We start from the raw sequence: 18,242 nt of genomic DNA on the forward strand, positions 1-18,242 counted from the left end.
AGTCCTACTGAGCTATCTAGGCTCCCAGTATGAACCTGGTGGCTCTCTGTGTAGCTCATTCAAAATTCAGCCTGGCTACATTTGAAAACCCTGGACAAGCTGACAACAGCAACATGTTGAAGAATTATAAGCCTGTGTACTTAGAGTTAAACATTAAAAACCACCTGGTCCAACCCTCTAATTTTATATATGAGGAAACTGAGGTCCAGTGTTAAAGGAACTTGCCCAAAGTCACAAGGAGAAGAGGTGGGATTTGAATTCCAGTCCTTTGGCTCCAAACACCCAGCTTTTTCCCACTGTACCACATCCACCTGTATCTGCCAAATCATGAATGCAATGTGCCTCATGAAGTTGGGTGTTGATATTACTGTTTGTTCAGTGCATTGATGTGAATAATTAGGCTTGGAAACCTTGAGGCATTTATATTAGGGAATAAATATCCAACTTGGGAGAGGGTGTCAAATATCTGTTCAACATAGTGTTCTTGAATGTTAATTGCCGCTGACAATATGCTTTTGACATATTTTATGTTTAACTGTCTTTGTATGTGTTACTTCCCACCCCCATCTTCATTACAATGTAAACTTCTTGAGGTCAGGGACTGTGTAGTTTTTAACATTGCATTCTCAGGACCTAGCATAGTGTTTTGTGTATAGCATATGCTTAACATATATTTATTGAACTTAACATGCTTTTCCTGCTTACTTGCCCAAGTCTAGACTTTGTGTATCTTCTTAGCCATTTCCTCAGGTAAAAGGCTTATAATGGTATTCACATTCTTTTTGAATCTCACAAAGACCTGGAATCATTTTGATGAAATAAAATATTGATGTTTCTCCAGTGTTGCAAGATGACCCACAGACCCCACCCCCTCTACCTGCTGAAAAGCCCATTGGAAACACTTCTGGCACAAGTTCTGGAAAACTCAATAATGTTGAAAGAACCAGATGCTTGGTAAGTAGTCTTTGTGGTTATCTTAATATGAATGTTGAGGTATGACCTACCTAATTTTGAATACTTAGTTTATTGTTAGATTTATACTTTTATTATTTTAGCACTAGCACAATCAACATTGTCCTCAGGATATCAAAAGGATGAAGTGTCTGAAGGATATAACAAAGATTGAAGTAAATAAAATTACAATGAAAATTTCATATTTTTAAAATAATTTTTTATTGATGTCTTTTATTCATTTATATCACCAAAATTTCCCACAGTATCCCTCTCACACTAGCCTTCTAAGGATCCATCCCATATAACAAGTTGCAGTTTTAGGAAAAAAAAAGAAATAAGTAAAACTGATTAATACATCAAAAATAAGTCTACAACTATATCCAGTGCCCCATGCCGATGGTCCTTTCACCTCCACAAATGGTAGGGATGGAGATGTCTTCTCATATATCTTCTTTTAAGCTTTGCTTGCTCTATTGATTTTTCGTATTCAGAAAAAGAACGAGAATGTTTTATTTCATTTAATATACAACATAAAAAACCATGTACAGCAACGGAATTTGACTTTCTCATTCAAGTCCATTATACCAAGGTTTAGCTTATACAAACTTAATGAAATTGACTTTTCAATACTTTTGCTGATACACATGACAATCAGGAGGCTTTTGACATTTAAGTTTTCTAATTCATTGACTTAAAATTTGGGAATATGGTTCATGTAGTGATTTTCTTACCCAAATAGAAAACAAGATAGTTATTTACAGGTTTTATTAGCCCACTGTTACGGATAAGGACACTGAGACTGAAAGAGGTGACTTCCCCATGGCCAGACAACTAGTAAATGTCAGAGGCGAGATTTAAAGCTAATCTTCCCAAACCCAAGATTAGTATTCTTTACCTCATACCTTGCAGATTACGCAAAAGTTAGTCCAAACTCACCCGTCTGGGGTGGTTGCTGATTCATTGCATTAGTTATAACTAACCTGAATTAACTGAGAAAAATCTGCTTCAGAATTGTACTGAGGACCTTTACCTCAGTTTTTAGAAGAGCAAGTGAGAGCTCCCCACACCCCTGCTAGGTCATTGATATTCTTTGAGTGGTCAGATTTTTAAATGAGATTTCCAAATCTCACAGCAGTATTTATCAGAGGGCAGAAATGGCCAGAAGAGTGTTCACAAGGCATGGATTATTTCTGGGACATCAAAGAGTTTATGAGCTGCTGGTTTGCTTCAGTACATTAACTGAGTCCATTAGTGAAGCCAAGTTTTAAGACAGGCTTAATTCACTTTTTAAAAGGGAAATTTCAAAAATTGAAACATGCTTACATGATTGAAGCTAATGGGAATTCACTATTTGATATTTAAAAGAAAGATGTAAATATTCAATAGGAACTTCAAAACACAGAAGTGAATTTGCTTTAAGTTGATAAAAGGGAAATAATCCAGGAGTTCAGTAACACAGGTTCCCGGACAGTATTTAAATACACAGTACAGTTGAGCTTCTATTGGGACCAGCATCGCTTTTCCTTATGGTGGCTTGGAGTTTATCTACTTGAATATGCAGTGGTTGCTCTCTTATCTAAGTGTCTCTGTTGGCGATAATTGTCCCAAAAAACAATGTGAAATGGGATTCAGTAAATCAGGAAGAATGTATTCTCAACTTTTTCTGGTTTTCAGAATTAGATGGAGGTAGTTGGGGAATCCAAAGCGTGACCCCTCTGTTTGACCTCCTCACATGCAGAGCTAAGGCTTATCCAGATGCTCATTCTTTTTTCCCCTTTAGGCTTAATTTCTAAGAAAGTCAATTCCAAAGTATGAAAAAAAAGCTACAAAAGGCTAGCTTTGAGATTCTATCAGTCTATTCAATAAAAGACTTGAAAATATTTTCCAGTAATGCAGTTATGATAATGGATGCCTTCTATGATAATGTGCGCTGAAAACCTGTTAACATAATACAGTTTATATCCCTTGGTCTAACGATCTCTGTTTTTTTCCTCTGGAAAAACTTATTTCTTATGTTGGATTGTACATTTCCAGTTTCTCTCTACTTCAGTTTGCCCGAAAACATGCCACAATTTTTTTTGTCTTACATGCCAGCCACATCTTTCTCTTTGTATAGGAAGTCTGTCCTTCCTTTCATTATCGCTCCTCTCCCACTCCTTTCCTTTCAGCCCAACCTTTGCCCTGGCCAAGCAAGCTTTTCTTCCACTCTTTTTGCCCCTTTAATTCTATTTCCTACTTAAGTGCCTTCTTTCATTCCTTCTCTTCTCCCTGGAATAGCCTTTTGTCAATCCACCTACCTATGTCCTTCTTGGTTATGCGTCGAAGAAGTTGATTTTGGCACAGCCTCTTAAGTTAGCCAATGAATGACATTGAGAGTTAGGGGACCCTAACTTATAGGGAGCAGATATCAGTCTCCTCAAGGCAAAACCATCTTTCATGATCATTTAAATCTTAGATGTCAAGCATGATCCATTGGTACTTTTTAGATCCACGGGGTTCATAATAATATAGTAGGTTTTGTGATCTAAAGGTATTGTGGTCTCTGCCTCCAGGAACTTTCAATCTAGTTTTTAAACATTTGGGGCTAGTTTTTAAACATTTAAGGCTGGTATGAAACTGAGGTACAAATCAATCAGTAATTTAGTAAGCTCCTATTAAGATCAGAAATTATGCTAAGTCTTGGGGGATAAAAAGACAAAAGTGAAATACTCTCTGCCTTCAGGGTACTTACACTCTAATGGGGGAGACAGACATTATATACATACACACACACACACACATATGTATGTATATATACATATATGTGTGTGTATATATATATGTATATACATATATGTATGTATATATATAAAGGCATAATGTATGAAAAATGAATTCAAGATAATTTGGGAAGGAGGGCACCAGCAGCTAGGAGGCAAGGTTTCAGTGACTGATTGGTGACTATTCTCAGACTGACTGTGCTGTACTCTGGACATCATCCTGCTTTGCCAACATCTCTCTTTCCCTTCCATCCTCATCATCCTTTCCCCAGAGTTTCAATCTCTTGCTTTGGGAACAGTAATCAAATCAATGCAACCATTCTTGGAACTCCACTTAGCATCCTGTGATTTCCTAGACTAAAATACTCTTCCATAGTCATCACTCTCCTGTATGTTACCTTCCCTATTTAGAATGTAAGCCATTTAAGGGCAGAAACTGTCTTGATTTTGCACAGCTAGGTCCCAATTAGTGTGAATAATGAATCCCCTAAAGTAGTGACATTATTCGAATTTGCATAGCATATTTCCATTGGGATAGAACCACTTTAGTGGATTCATTATTTGAACTAATTGGGAGCTAGCTATATTTTGTATCCCCAGCACTTAGCACATTGTCTGGCACATAATAAGTTTTTAATGAGTGCTGAATGCTTTTTCAATCATTCGTGTAGGAGGTAGCACTTGAACTGAGTTCAAGAGGAAATCAGAGATTCCAAAAGGTGGAAGTGAGAAGGGTGAGCATTTCTGGGCGTCGAGCATAGCCAGTGCAGTAGAGATGGTTTAAGTGGACCTTCCTACATTGTTAAAGACTTTAAAACCTCAGCTGTGTTTACCTTTATAGATCCACCCTAAAGGTTTTAAGCAAAAAATCTTCCCCTCGTGGAAATTAATGTTCTAAATTAAGAAATGCCCTAATAGTAATAACACATGCCTAACATGGATTCTCCAACACTTGTAGGATTCTGAGCCCTCACTTCAAACAGGAAGTTCTTCTAAAGGACCTGTACTGCCCCCAAGGTAAGTTCAGGAACCCAATGGTTACTTGCCCAAAGGCTGCTTCTTTTTTTAAAATAAAATTACTTTTTATTATGAACTTAATAATCATCAACAAACAAAATAGTTCAGTATGCAAAGAAGATTGCATATGAAACCAGGAGTTCTTGTTATATACAATTAGTTTTTTTCAAGTCTATTAAATTGAACAAGGTAGTAACAAAATTGCTCCATTTAAGAAGCTTTCTGAACATCTTTTCGCTTTCTTCTATTTTTAATGTCTTATTAATTTTCTTTTTTTTTCCATATCTGGAACTACCCGCTAATTTAAACCTCCTCTTCCCCAACCGAGTTCTTCCTTATAGCAAATAAGCCTAGTCAAGCAGAAAAGACCAATACATTGGCCATGTCTAAAAACATGTCTTTGTCTCTAGGTCACCGCCTCTTTGCCAAGAGGCAGAGGAAGCATGCTTCATCATCATTCTTCTGACATTAAATTGATAAGCGTTCTTAAGTCTTTCATTCATATTACTATGTTCATCGTGCAAATTTTTCTCCATCATCATTCTTCTGACATTAAATTGATAAGCGTTCTTAAGTCTTTCATTCATATTACTATGTTCATCGTGCAAATTTTTCTCCTGGTTTCTCTCAGTACCAGTTCATCCAAATGTTCCCAAGGTTCTACAAATTCTTCATATTCATTATTTTTTACATCATAATATTACTCTATATACCACACAATTTCTTTAGCCATTCCTCCATGGAGACTCATAGATGGAAAACTCACTTTATTTCTAGTTCTTCGCTACAACAAAAAGCACTGCTATTAATAATTTTTGCATATCGATATCATATCAATTTTTTGCACTCCATCTTGACCTCCTTGGAGTATGTGATTACTACTAGTAGTACTGCTGGGTTAAAAGACAGTTTAGTGACTTTGGAAGTATAGTTCCAAATTGTTTGCCAAAATAGTTGGATCATCAAAGGCTGATTCAGCTCCAAAGTTGGTAAGTGTCTTCTTATCAATGAGCTTTGGTCTCTAATCTTATTATAGAGTCATTTGGAAATTGATTTCTTTCTACAATTTGAGTCTTGGAATTTCTTCACTGAAATAAAAGACAAACTTGAGCTCTTGAGTAGTTATAATGGGAGACCTTCTCACTGATCATCTTTCCAACAGTGTCTCAGAAGGGGTGAATGGAAGATAAGCCTATTAAAGATAATCTGTGGTATCAAAAAATGTTTAAATAGTAAATGCCATAATAATAAAAAAGTGATTATGCAAGATCTCATTTCTATTAAAAGAGCCAAGGAAAGCCTTTCATACTAATAAGGATCATCCATGTTTGGTTTCTAGAACCATCTTGTTTTTAATTAATCTAAATTAAGGATTTAATGACACTCTTATACTGTAAAAAACAAAACACTTATTTTAAACTCTAGCACAGGTACCTTATATCTTATTATAGATTTTCCATCTTGGACTTTGGGAGAAAATGCTTAGTTTCCTGAAATAGTCTCGGTGTGTTTAAGAGCAAATGAGGCCTTAGAGAGCTCATGATAGTAAATGCTAGTTTGTCTTGAACTAATGATTCTCTAGTGCCAGATAAGAAGAAGCTGGAATATCGTGGCATTTCTCTAATACAGTCTAATACTGCCTTCGTTTGCATAAAAGTTACATATCCTGCATGTTTCAATGCCTCAAGTGCACTGACTTTGTGGATATGTGTGTGGCTTGTGAAAAAAAAAAAGTTCAAAAATCTAATAGAGGACAAAAGCTGATTCTTAATTTTGACCTTGATGTTCAGACCCATAGATGGAAAAGTCATACCAGCTCGACCTCCTCCACCAAAGGGGGCCCCTGGGAGGCCACCTCCACCCAAACTCTCTAGATCCAAGGCATCATCTCAGAAACAAGTTGTTTGTCGCTCTCCATCAGATGTGGATCTCCAGAATAAACAAAGTGCCTTAACAATGGGACTCACAAGAGCCAAGAGCCAGATCTTACGGAAACAAGAACCTGTGTTGCCTCCTCGACCCAAACCAGGCCATCCCCTCTACAGGAAATACATGGTAAATTACTCTTATTTCTTACTTTAGATCAGAAATCACTTAATTAAAGAGTTTTCTCAGAAACAAATACAGGGTACAATATTCTTTAGGAAAATAGGCTGGACAATTAGAGAATTGCTCTTGTGTTCCCCTAGGTGAAACGTGACTTATTATTTAAATCAGGGTATAGCTCTTATTAGAGACATAGAGAAAGAAATCTTAGGAGAGGGTGACCACAAATTGCTATCACTCATGATCAGACAGAAAGAATGAGGAATCAGCAGATCATGGAAATAACCTTGCGTCCATCACATGTGTGACCTTGGGCCAGTCACAAACTCTCTGGGCCTCCATTTTTTCATCGATAAAGTGAGAAGGTCGAACCAGAAGGTAGGGGGTCTCTAACATCCCTTTCTACCTCTAAATGTATGATCCTGTGACCATAGTAGTATAGGACTATGGTTAACTGTTATCATTTGTCACCCCTAAGTAAATTCTGAGGTAAAGTTGACAAACTTTAAAAAAGAAATTAAACTGACTCAGTTGAAAGCATTTTCTCATTAAGAAGAAAGAGGAATGATCTTATATAAGTTCCCTTTTTTTCCACCCCTCCAAAAGTCTAACATTAATGGTCTATTTAATTTCGGTGTTTTCATATATTAACGCATTTAAGAATCTGAGTTTTTGTTCCTGTTAATAAGCTTAAAACTTTGCCTCAGTTTCGCTGTCACTTAAGCACTTATTTTATGCCATGTCATGCATAAAATAAATCCTGGAGATATGAAGAAAAGCAAAAATAATCCTTGCCCTCAATAAGCTTACCTTCAGAAAGGGAAACAAGCATGAAAATAACTGGATACATAAAAGATATTGATCAGTAAATTAGCCTACTATTTTCAGGTGCCCAGTACATTCCAGCTAGGTACTGTAAATCTGTGTATAAGAATGAAAAATTCCTATTCACAAGAAATTTAGTTTCTAATGGGAGAGCCAAAAAGTAAATATATAAACATATACAGCACAAATAAAAGTGAATAAATACAAATAAATTCAAAGTAGTTAAATACAAGATAGTTTAGTAGAAAGGGCACTAGCAGTTGGGGGAATCAGGAAAAATGTAATATGGAAGATTGTGATTGAGCTGCATTGCATGGAAGAAGGGGACTCCATAAGGTAGCAGTAAGGAGAAAATGCATTCATATCAAAGGACGCTAGAAATATAGGTGGAATCCAAGTTCTGAAGGGCTTTAAAAGCTAAACAGAGAAGAGTCTCAGAGCCTTGAAAAGGCCTCCTGCATCAAGTGACATTTGAGCCTAGTTTTGAAGGAAGCCAGAAAACTTAAGAGAGGAAGGTGAGGAGGGAATATATTCTAGGCATAGGTCATATCAAGTACAAAGGCATAGACACATGAATTGGTGTTTGTATGAGAAACAAGTAGCTATCCCTTCCTCATCGCGGGGGTTAGGGGCACAGAGCCCCTGCAATCTGGAAGATTCACGTAAAATTGCGTATCATCTGTTGGCTTTTGTGTTCTTTTTGCAAACTTTAACTTTTTACTTATTTTAACTTTAAAAAAGAATTGTATATATTTATGATATTAAAAGATAAAATATTATACTATTCATATATTTTATGCATTTCTTAGTTTCTAAACTTTTTCTGTAATGTCTGCTGGCCTTCATGTGTCGTCTGTGGCTTCCACAAAACTTCCCCCAAATTCCCATTTAATTTCTTATGGTGACCCACAGTATATCAGAACTATGATAAGGAAAGTCACGATGTGGAAGGGGTAACTGTAGCAGAGTGGGATCCTAGAGTGAGTAAAAGGGAATGAAGTACTAGAAGACAGGAAAGGGAGGAATGAGTTAGGTTGTAGGGAGGATGCAATTGTTTTAGCCCAGCAATTATTAAGCTTTTTGGTCTCTGGACCCCTTTTAATGAATATTATTGAAGCCCCCAAAGAGCTTTTATTTATGTGGGCTGTAACTATTGCTATTTACCATATTACAAATTAAAACTGATACATTTTAATGTATTAATTCATTTTAATTTAACAATAATAAACTCATTATACTTTAACAATTTTATGAAAAATAACTTTATTTTCTCCCCAAAAAAAGACTTTGGTGAGGAGAGTGACATTGTTTTACATATTTTTGCAAGTCTTTTTAATGTCTAGCTTAATATAAGACAGCTGAACTCTCGTATCTGCTTCTATACACAATCTGTCAAAATAAGTGAAGCTTTTGGTTGAAGTATATGAAGAAAGTCCAGCTTCACATAGCTGTGTGGTTGGAAAAGGCAGGAGTATTTTAGTCAAATGACATCTTACTATTATTATGAAAATAGTTTTGACCCCAAGGATCTTCTGAAAGGATCTCAGGGTTGCCCAGGGGTCCCAAGACTACACTTTGAGCAACATTGTTCTAGGCTCTGCCTCTTCCCTGCTCAGATTGGGCTACACTGGAATAGTCTGGGATAAAGATTAACTTTATGAATGGTGTCATTGTTTTCACTTCCCCAGTAGCTATGTGACGATTGATAAAAGCATTAAGAGACAACTGTGTTTTTGATTGTAAACCTTTAACATTAAATTTGGTGATTGTTGTCACTTCCAGCCTTTTTCCTCTTAGTAAAGGGAGCACAAATTTAATTTTGAGGGCTGGTAACAACTTACATGTCACTATAAAATTTAAAACCTCTTTTCTTATAAGGTTAGTATGTCTCAATATTTAAGGAGCTGCAGTTTCCTCGGGATTGGTGCTCCCTCCCTTCCTTGCTAGACAGCCTTCATGGGTTGTGGTTTCAATCATTTTCAGTCATGTCTGACTCTTCATGACTCCATTTGGGATTTTCTTGGCAGAGATACTGGAGTGGTTTGCCATTTCCTTCTCCAGCTCATTTTACATATGAGGAAACTGAGGCAAACAGAGTTAAGTGACTTGCCCAGGGTCACACAACTAGTAAATGTCTGAGGCCAGATAGTAATTTGTCCGAGGTTACTCAGTCAAAAATCTGTCCTTGAAAAGAGATCTTTCTATTCTAACACTAGCTTTCTTTCCATTCTATCATACTCTTGGAAACTGGTAGTAGATTTAATTGTTGCTCTTATCAAATGCATGATTTTTTGCATATTTTCACGTTAGTGAAAATAACGCTTCTCACTCGTCACAAGGTTCCTACTTTTTCCTGCCTTTTTCTAACCTGTTTCTTATCCAAAAGAACCATCACCATCAGGCATGGCCCATGAATACAGTGACCATATTTTTCAGAACCAAAAATTGGGGCATTATCTGACAAAAGGAATGGCTTTAGGTTTGGCAAAAGACATTTTATTTTCTTGAAATCAGGACAGTCTCAGAAAAATATGGACTGTTATGGTTACTATAACTTATAACCTGTTTGCCAAAATAGAGAAAGGAGGATTTATTTATAAAGTTAATTCTGTATTTTGGACAATTAAAAGAAATTCATGAGTACAGAATGGTGCTGTCTTTACAGTAGTATGTTTCATTACACTATTCATTAGCAGTTACTAATGCTCTCCATGGTGTAATGGATGGAGGACTAGCTTTGGAGTCTAGAAGACCTAGGTTCGAATGTGATACATACTAGCTACGTGTGCAAGTCACTTAATTCCTCGGAGTACCAAGTCTCTCTCAGACAAAAAACTCAAGATTTGCTGATTATATCAATGAAGGCAATTCTCTCTGCTGGTGAAATCAGGTCCAAATTTTTTTTAAAAAAATCTTTCTAAATTATATATATATATATTTAATTGTTCCTGCTCTACCATTATTATTAGCCACTAAAGCTAGAATTATGGGGATATTTTACCCAGGAACCTAAGCAGAAATATAGGCCAAATAAAGGGATCCTGATGCTGCAATACTGACCCAGTTTTCCCCCCTATACAGAAAATAACTATCTGTTTAGCTATCACTTCACCAGCCCCAGAATTATGACAGTGCCACATCCGTGTCTCCTGTATTCATTGTGCTAATTTCCTGGGTTTCTTTCTGGGTTTCCGCTAGTTTAAAATTAGCTTGTCTCTTCCTGAGAATCTCTTCCTGAGATTCCAACAAGTAACATCTGAATTTCTCTAATTTAATGTCACATAATTTAAACATATTATTGAGAACCAAACCAAGGAACTGGACTATTCAGCCAGACCATGGCCAGAGCAAGGAGTTGGCAGAGGGGGGAGCATTTAAAATCAGGCTAGGCACAGATCAGGGCAGGTGAAGAGCATAGGTAGGAGGAGAGAACAGGCAGGAACATGAATCACAACAGGTGTTTGGCATCAGGAAGAGTCAGAATTGAGAGAACATGGCCTAAGGCAGTAGGTAGAGAGAGAGAGAGAGAGAGAGAGAGAGAGAGAGAGAGAGAGAGAGAGAGATGAGAGAGAGGGTCAGAAAGGGCTTCAAGTAAAAGCAGTCCAGAACCTTGGATAGCTCTGGGGGTGGGGAGAGCCATTCTGAAAGTGCCTGAGTTTAGATTGAATTCTTTTATTCTCAGAATTCTGAATGTACTCAATTAGTTCCGCTCTGTACATGAAATTCTCCAGTTCCAGTCAATTCATTTCAATAAACATTTATTAAGTATTTATTACATACAAAGGCATTTTGCTAGGATTGGAAATGCAAAGACAAAACTATTCCCTTCCTTTAAGGAATTTATATTTGACTGGTTATTGAAGACTTCTCACCATTTATACAGGCGTAATCCTTACAGGACTGGGAAATCATCCTCATACCCTTAAGAGCTTTCCATGTTAGTTCTATATGCATAGAAAAAAACATGTTAAGTACCTCCTATATGCTTAACCCTGTGGTAGGCACTGAAGAATATTCAAAGATGAAAAAGTCCGTGCCTATGATGAGAAGACTAGGAGATGAGAGGACCACATCGTCTGGGCTCTTTGAGGGTTCCATAGCTATCACCATATCCATGATAACTTCATCAGGTTACTTAGAAGTACATTCATCTTGCTGTTCATTCAGTGACTCATTCTATGGGAGGTCCCGGCTCAGCTCTAGGCAGAGGATCTGATACCTGTAGAGTCACAAAATACCCTACATGAATCATAACCAAAAAGCCAAGTGTTCGGTGTTCTGAGGAAGCTAAAGAGAGAACTCATCTAGAGGAAGCTGTATTTTGAGCATACACAATGAATCCCAAAAGGTTCTGCAGTTTATATGGAGCTTATTTGATCATGAGTAATCCTTTTATTGGCTTCTATTTAAGCTGCCTGTGCCTCATGGAGTTGCCAATGAAGACACTGTCTCTCAAAACCCTGGAGAGCTCTCTTGTAAGGTACAGTGATGTTCTTACTTTTTACCAGCTAATGTCAAAAATTCCCAGGCTCCTATCACTGTTCTTACATGTTATTAAATGCTTTAGGCTCTGAAGATTCAAATTTGGGGGAGAGGGGAGTAATCATGTTTTATTCACTACTAATTGCATCTGAGAGTATATTATACCTTACAGCGTGGAGAGGTGCTGGTGCTGCTGAACCAGACTGAAGACAGTTATTTGCAATGCCAAAAGGGAGAAGAAATGGGCAGAGTTCACCTGTCACAGATAAAGATTATCACCCCACTTGATGAGCCTCTTAAAAGCAGATCAAAAGTAAGAAATTAATTTGGACAACACTGTACATTGCATGTGGCAGTTACATTTGATGGAACTATTAATTACGTCTCCGCTTCCATTTTTATTAGCACATTTATGTAACAGAAGAATAAATTATAGTAGCATTTTATTCCGTTTTAAGAGTAAATCACTTACAGCAAGCTTGCAATAGCCATCCTCATCACCTTGGTCGCATAGATTGACTGTGGTTTATGCTAGACACATTTCATATTTCAGTGACTTACAGCAACCCCAAAATTGAGTCATTAATTTGCAATTGTAAAAATTGCTTTTTCGAAATAATGCAAATATGTTTAGCAAAATGGCAGCAATTTGATGCAGTCAGAACAGATCTTGATGAAAAGAACCAAATTCACCTTCTTCCCTTCAGAGATTAAAACTTTGAGTGGCCATAATCTCAGTGATTTTAGCTGCAGAAATAATAGAACTGAGTCCCACCCCCAAAGCAGCCAATCCTAGCTGGTACCTAACAAATCAGGGAACCCCAGAGAGTACCATCGTGGTAATGAAGGCCATTTGTAAGCAGCACAAATGTCCTTGAGATGTCTGCTAAATGTCTAGTTAAGAAGCTGTTTCATAAGCTTGCTAATTAAATAAATATCTGTTCCAACCAAGAGGGAGGATCCAAACAAATTTAAGCTAATCATTTCAGTTACAAGGGACATGGTTAGTGACAGAGTAGTCTCATCTGAAAGCAGTGACGTTTAATTTCTTTTTACTCTGGAAACAATGCTAAGATTTTGCAACATGTATTATTTCACAGAGTTTTAAATGCTGAGTCCCCTTGGAATGTGTGAAGCATTCAAAGGAAACTAAAAAGCAGCTCTTCAGCTCTTTAACGCTGGCTGGCATGTTTCCTTAGGTTGGCTGTCATAAAAGCTGCTTGAGGGCAGGAACTAGGTCAGTCTTGTCTTTGTACCCCAGTACCTAGCACAGTACCTTGCTTATTATAGATATTTTCAAAAAAAATGCTTTTTGGGGACAGCTACAGTGGCTACAGCACTGGCCCTGGAGTCAGGAGGACTTGAGTTCAAATCCAGCCTTAGATACTTCCTAGCTGTGTGACCCTGGGCAAGTCACTTACCCCTGTTTCCCTCAGTTTCCTCATCCGTAAAATGAGCTGGAGGAGGAAATGGCAAATAACTGCAGTATCTTTGCCAAGAAAATCCTACAAGGGACCACAGAGAGTTGCACACAACTGAAAACAACTCAACAACATAAAGAAAGGATGAAATTTAGATGGCATCTGAGGTTCCTTATTGCCCTAGATCCATGATCCTATGATCATAAATTACAAAGAAGTCACTGATCCGAACTGATGGAGGGAATTGCCATGCTGGGAACTCTTACACCAATGATATAATGCACCTGGACCCTCACGCAAGGCGGGGCGGAAATCACATACATCTTTAAAAAAAAAAAAAGTCAAAACAGCCACAGTAAACCAAGAACAGGAAAAACTGGTTGCCATTCATTCTAGTTTCATGGTCTCCTTTATGTTAATATAGTTTCAGTGCTGGGCACATAGTAGGTGCTTGATAAATGCTTATTGAATAGATTTCTTCAGAGGAATGAATCTTGAAAACAAAGTGTAGTTTTGAAGCAAATTACTGTTGGAAGACAAAAAGCTCCAGAATTTATTGAAAAGCAAGGAAATTTATCTTTGGTCCTGTCACTTCTGTGTTTTGACATACAATCATTTGGTCATAACATCTGTTGTTCTGCTCTCAGAGCACAGATGAGTATAACAGTGGAAATGATACTGCCAAAAGCTGTATTTTATGAGAAGAAAAATGAGCTAGAAATATCAAAAGAGAAATGGAGGATTTTTTTTAACAACCTTCCAAATTTTATCGAACTTCAATTTTGCCTGACTTGTCTTGCATTGTAGACACAATTACTTCTCAAGCTGTGGTGGTGTCCAGAGGTTACTATAAAAGTGATGATGATGGTGCACAGTAACTCCATCCATCCGGCATCCATGGGCAATTCGGTCTTCTGCATTAAAGGATTTTCCAAATTATGGAAGCTTTCCTGACTTAAGTGCCTACACTATTTGGGGGTTTTTATAGGACTGTTTGCCCAAGACTTCAGGGCTCTGTTTTTCTTTTGTCTCATTAGATTTAGAGCTCCAAGAGACCTTAGGAATCATGTAATTTTTTTGTTTTTTGAAAAATTATTGCTTTATTTATATATGTGATACTTCATATTGATATTTTTTTTTGTTTTTTTTGGTTTTTTTTTTAGGTGAGAAATATTTAAATTTATTTATTTAACATATTTGGTTTTCAACATTGATTTTCACAACAGTTTGGATTACAAATTTTCTCCCCATTTCTACCCTCCCCCCCACTCCAAGATGGCATATATTCTGGTTGCCCTGTTCCCCAGTCTATCTATCTATCTATCCCCAGTCTCCCCACTATCACCCCCCTCCCCTCTCATCCCCTTTTCCCTTCCTTTCTTGTAGGGCAAGATAAATTTCTACGCCCCATTGCCTGTGTATCTTATTTTTTAGTTGCATGCAAAAACTTTTTTTTTTAAACATCTGTTTTTAAAACTTTGAGTTCCAAATTCTCTCCCCTCTTCCCTTCCCACCCACCCTCCTTAAGAAGTCGAGCAATTCAACCTAGGCCACACGTGTATCATTATGTATAACCCTTCCACAATACTCATGTTGTGAAAGGCTAACTACATTTTGCTCCTTCCCAACCCATCCCGCTTTATTGAATTTTCTCCCTTGACCCTGTCCCCTTTCCAAAGTGTTTGTTTTGATTACCTCCACCCCCATCTGCCCTCCCCTCCATCATCCCCCCCCCCTTTTATTTTTTTTTATCTTCCTCCCTCTTCTTTCCTGTGGGGTAAGATACCCAACTGAGTATGTATGGTATTCCCTCTTCAGGCCAAATCTGATGAGAGCAAGGTTCACTCAGGAATCATGTAATTTAATCACTTCATTTTACAGATGAGGAAAATGAGACACAGGATGGAACTTGACTTGCCCAGAGTCATACAGGTAGTAAGTGGCAAAGTGAAGATTGGAACCTAGGTCTTCTGACTCCAGGTCTAGGGAGGCTTTCCGCTGTGCCTCACTTCCTTTCTCCTGATAGTCCTCTCTCCCGTAGATGGCACTTATTAATGGTGGCAGTCTCCTACAGCCCCACCCCAAAATTTTCGTTTCTTGTAACCCAAGAATAGCCAAGGATTGCTCAATGTCCTTATTTTTACACATAATTCCAAGTCAGTAAGTTCTAGGTGCGGGTCTCAGCAGCACTCATAGTCTACTATTCTGGGTTCTTATGTTCCAGATGGTTGGGTTCAATAAGTCTGATCCCCAGAGAAATGAGGCATCGCCATACCAGCATGGTAGTTAGCAAGTACAGCCATTTTAGAAAGATTTTTTTGGTGTTTGGCTCTTTTTTGGAGTGCCAGGAGTCTGTGTCCATAAGATTTGTGATGATTTGAGCTGTTCTGATCCCTTGCAGAAATAGCACTCTGCCTACATCCCTATCCTGCTCCTCTCCATCAAAGACAGAGCTGGCCAGCATTAGCAGGGGTAGCCTTAGTGCAGGCAGAATAGGACCACTCTGTGGTACAATTTTTAAGGTCATTGAAAGATCTCCCTGCCCTAAAATACTCCTGTTGTACCTTGCTACCTTAAATTCTCACACTCCTCTCCCCTTAATTAGGCACTGAAAGTTCCCACCAAATTGCGAATATTATTCACTAGAATGGTAACTTTTTAAAAGTCACTGTTAGTCAGGAACACTTTAGCTTGAATCTTTAGTATCCCAAATTCGCCAACCATTTACTCAGTAAAGCCCTGAGTAAGACATGAGGAAAATTATTTTTTCCAGTATATTAATAACCAATTATTAAATTAGGATTAAGACTTTTTATCTTTGTTTCCTCATTCAGGGACCAGCCCCTGTATGTCAGAATGATAGTCTCTGAAGGACAAAGCTGATAGATAAGATTACCCAAATCTCCAGGAATGCACTGCTCCTCTATCTTGGGCAGGACCCCACCCAATTAGGAGACCTTACTTCTGTCTAGAGTGTAAACAGAATTGAATCTAGATGAATTCCAGCCCTGATGCATTAAGCTTATGTACTTGCACCCCTCCATTAGAATTTAGGGTGACCCAACTCATGAAAGAGAAAACCAACCAGAGTGGTCTGGGTAGAGATGGATTCCTCTGTCCAGTATGCTGGAAATGGCTGAATCTCATGATCAATCCGAATTCTCAGCAGGAGGAGCTGAAGACTTTTAGCCCACTCTCTTCCCCCTCCCCCCCCTCCCCCCGCCATTAATTGTTCATAGTCAAGGGCATTCCTTTAAAAAAAAATAAGGCATGTCTCCATTAGGTATCTTTGGTTACAGAGAGAAACCACTGACTATCAGTTTATGGATTATTAGCCTAATTAATAAATGATTATTAATTACTCGGAAACTCTATTTCAAGATTTTTATTTGTCACAGACACAAGATATGTAGGTTGTATTTCCTTGGGAGGTAAAGGAGGAACAAAAAAGTTTCAAGCATGAGGCATTACCTAGAATGGCAGGTCTAAATGAGGCTGCTTCATCATGAGAGAGCACATGAAGGCTCTAGATTTCACCATGGTGGATACAAGGAGGATAGGGTGCCATGTAAACAGGAAGCATGATGATTATAATAGACAATTGTCAGTAGTCTAAAGAAAAATATATTTCGTTTCCAAGTCCTACTTCTTCCTGCTGATAAACAGTGAGGGTTTTCGTTTCCCTCAATCCACTTGCTTGAAATCAACCAATTAGTTCCTGAAAGCACCTTGGGTACCCGATTTCCTTTTCCCATATAAGCCTTGGCATTAACTTAACCATCCCAATTATATAGGAAAACCCAAGCCAGACAGCTGGGGCACAGCATTTGCTCCTAATCAGAAACAGTATTGAATTAACCCATAGCAAATTAACTGGAATTGACGGTTATCCCTGTTGTGAGTTTGTGGCAAATCATGGGCTTCTTTCCTCATCATGAAAGTCATGAGTGGAATTCTCAGGGATTCTCACTATTCCTACCGAATGGAGGTACCAGGTCTGAAGCCTGCAAGATCTAAGTCTAAGCCCTGGTTGCAAGCTTGAAATAGTAAAAGAGCCAGATTCATCATTGTGGATAGGAATAAAGGACTGCAGAAGATGAGATTAAGTGATCTCTCTCTCTCGGTCTCTGTCTCTGTCTCTCTCTCTCTCTTCCCCCCTCTCTCCACCCCCCCTCTTTCCACCCCCACTCCCTCTCCCTACCTCCCTCCCTTGTTTCTTTTCTCTCTCTTCCTCCCTTCTCTTGCTTACCTTTCTGATATCTCTTATTCCCCTCATCTCTTCCTCAGATAAAATTCCCAAAAGTGAATGGGCTTAATCAGTGAGAGTTAGCTTATCCACCCTTTGGCAAGGACATTCCTAACCTGGTAATGATTTGCTTGTTTGACTCAGCTGTGTGGCTTATATTATATGCAGATAATATGTGTGTCAATAGAACTATAGCAAGAAAAAAAAAAGATCTCGAAGTCAATAATAAATGGTAACTTCATTTATGATTCCATTGTTTTTCCCTTGCAAGGATACAGCTAATGCACGGAAGTCTGTCGACAGCAACGTCCCTCATGCACTTGTGCTACACGATTTTCCAGCAGGTAAGGACAAAAGTCAGAGGCACCATGGTTTAGTGGATAGAGTGCTAGGCTTGGAATCAGGAAGATATGGTTTCGTATCTGGCTTCTGACACTTTACTTGCTGTGTGATCCAGGGCAGGTCACTTCACCTCCCTCTGCTTCACTAGGA

General features: G+C 38.1%; 1 protein-coding gene across 5 annotated transcripts in view; it reads left to right on the forward strand.

Moving 5' to 3' along the window:
• Nucleotides 1–18,242, forward strand: part of SH3D19 (SH3 domain containing 19) — a 206,634-nt gene that overhangs the window by 159,286 nt on the left and 29,106 nt on the right. For all 5 annotated transcript variants that reach the window (XM_036765516.1, XM_036765517.1, XM_036765520.1 and 2 more), the window contains 6 exons: nt 842–954; nt 4,672–4,730; nt 6,521–6,785; nt 12,013–12,081; nt 12,256–12,396; nt 18,022–18,094. In XM_036765516.1, coding sequence (XP_036621411.1) covers nt 842–954; nt 4,672–4,730; nt 6,521–6,785; nt 12,013–12,081; nt 12,256–12,396; nt 18,022–18,094 — 720 coding nt within the window. The remainder of the gene's footprint in view (nt 1–841; nt 955–4,671; nt 4,731–6,520; nt 6,786–12,012; nt 12,082–12,255; nt 12,397–18,021; nt 18,095–18,242) is intronic.

This window comes from Trichosurus vulpecula, chromosome 6 (assembly GCF_011100635.1).
Source record: "Trichosurus vulpecula isolate mTriVul1 chromosome 6, mTriVul1.pri, whole genome shotgun sequence".
In the NCBI taxonomy this organism is placed as follows: domain Eukaryota; kingdom Metazoa; phylum Chordata; class Mammalia; order Diprotodontia; family Phalangeridae; genus Trichosurus; species Trichosurus vulpecula.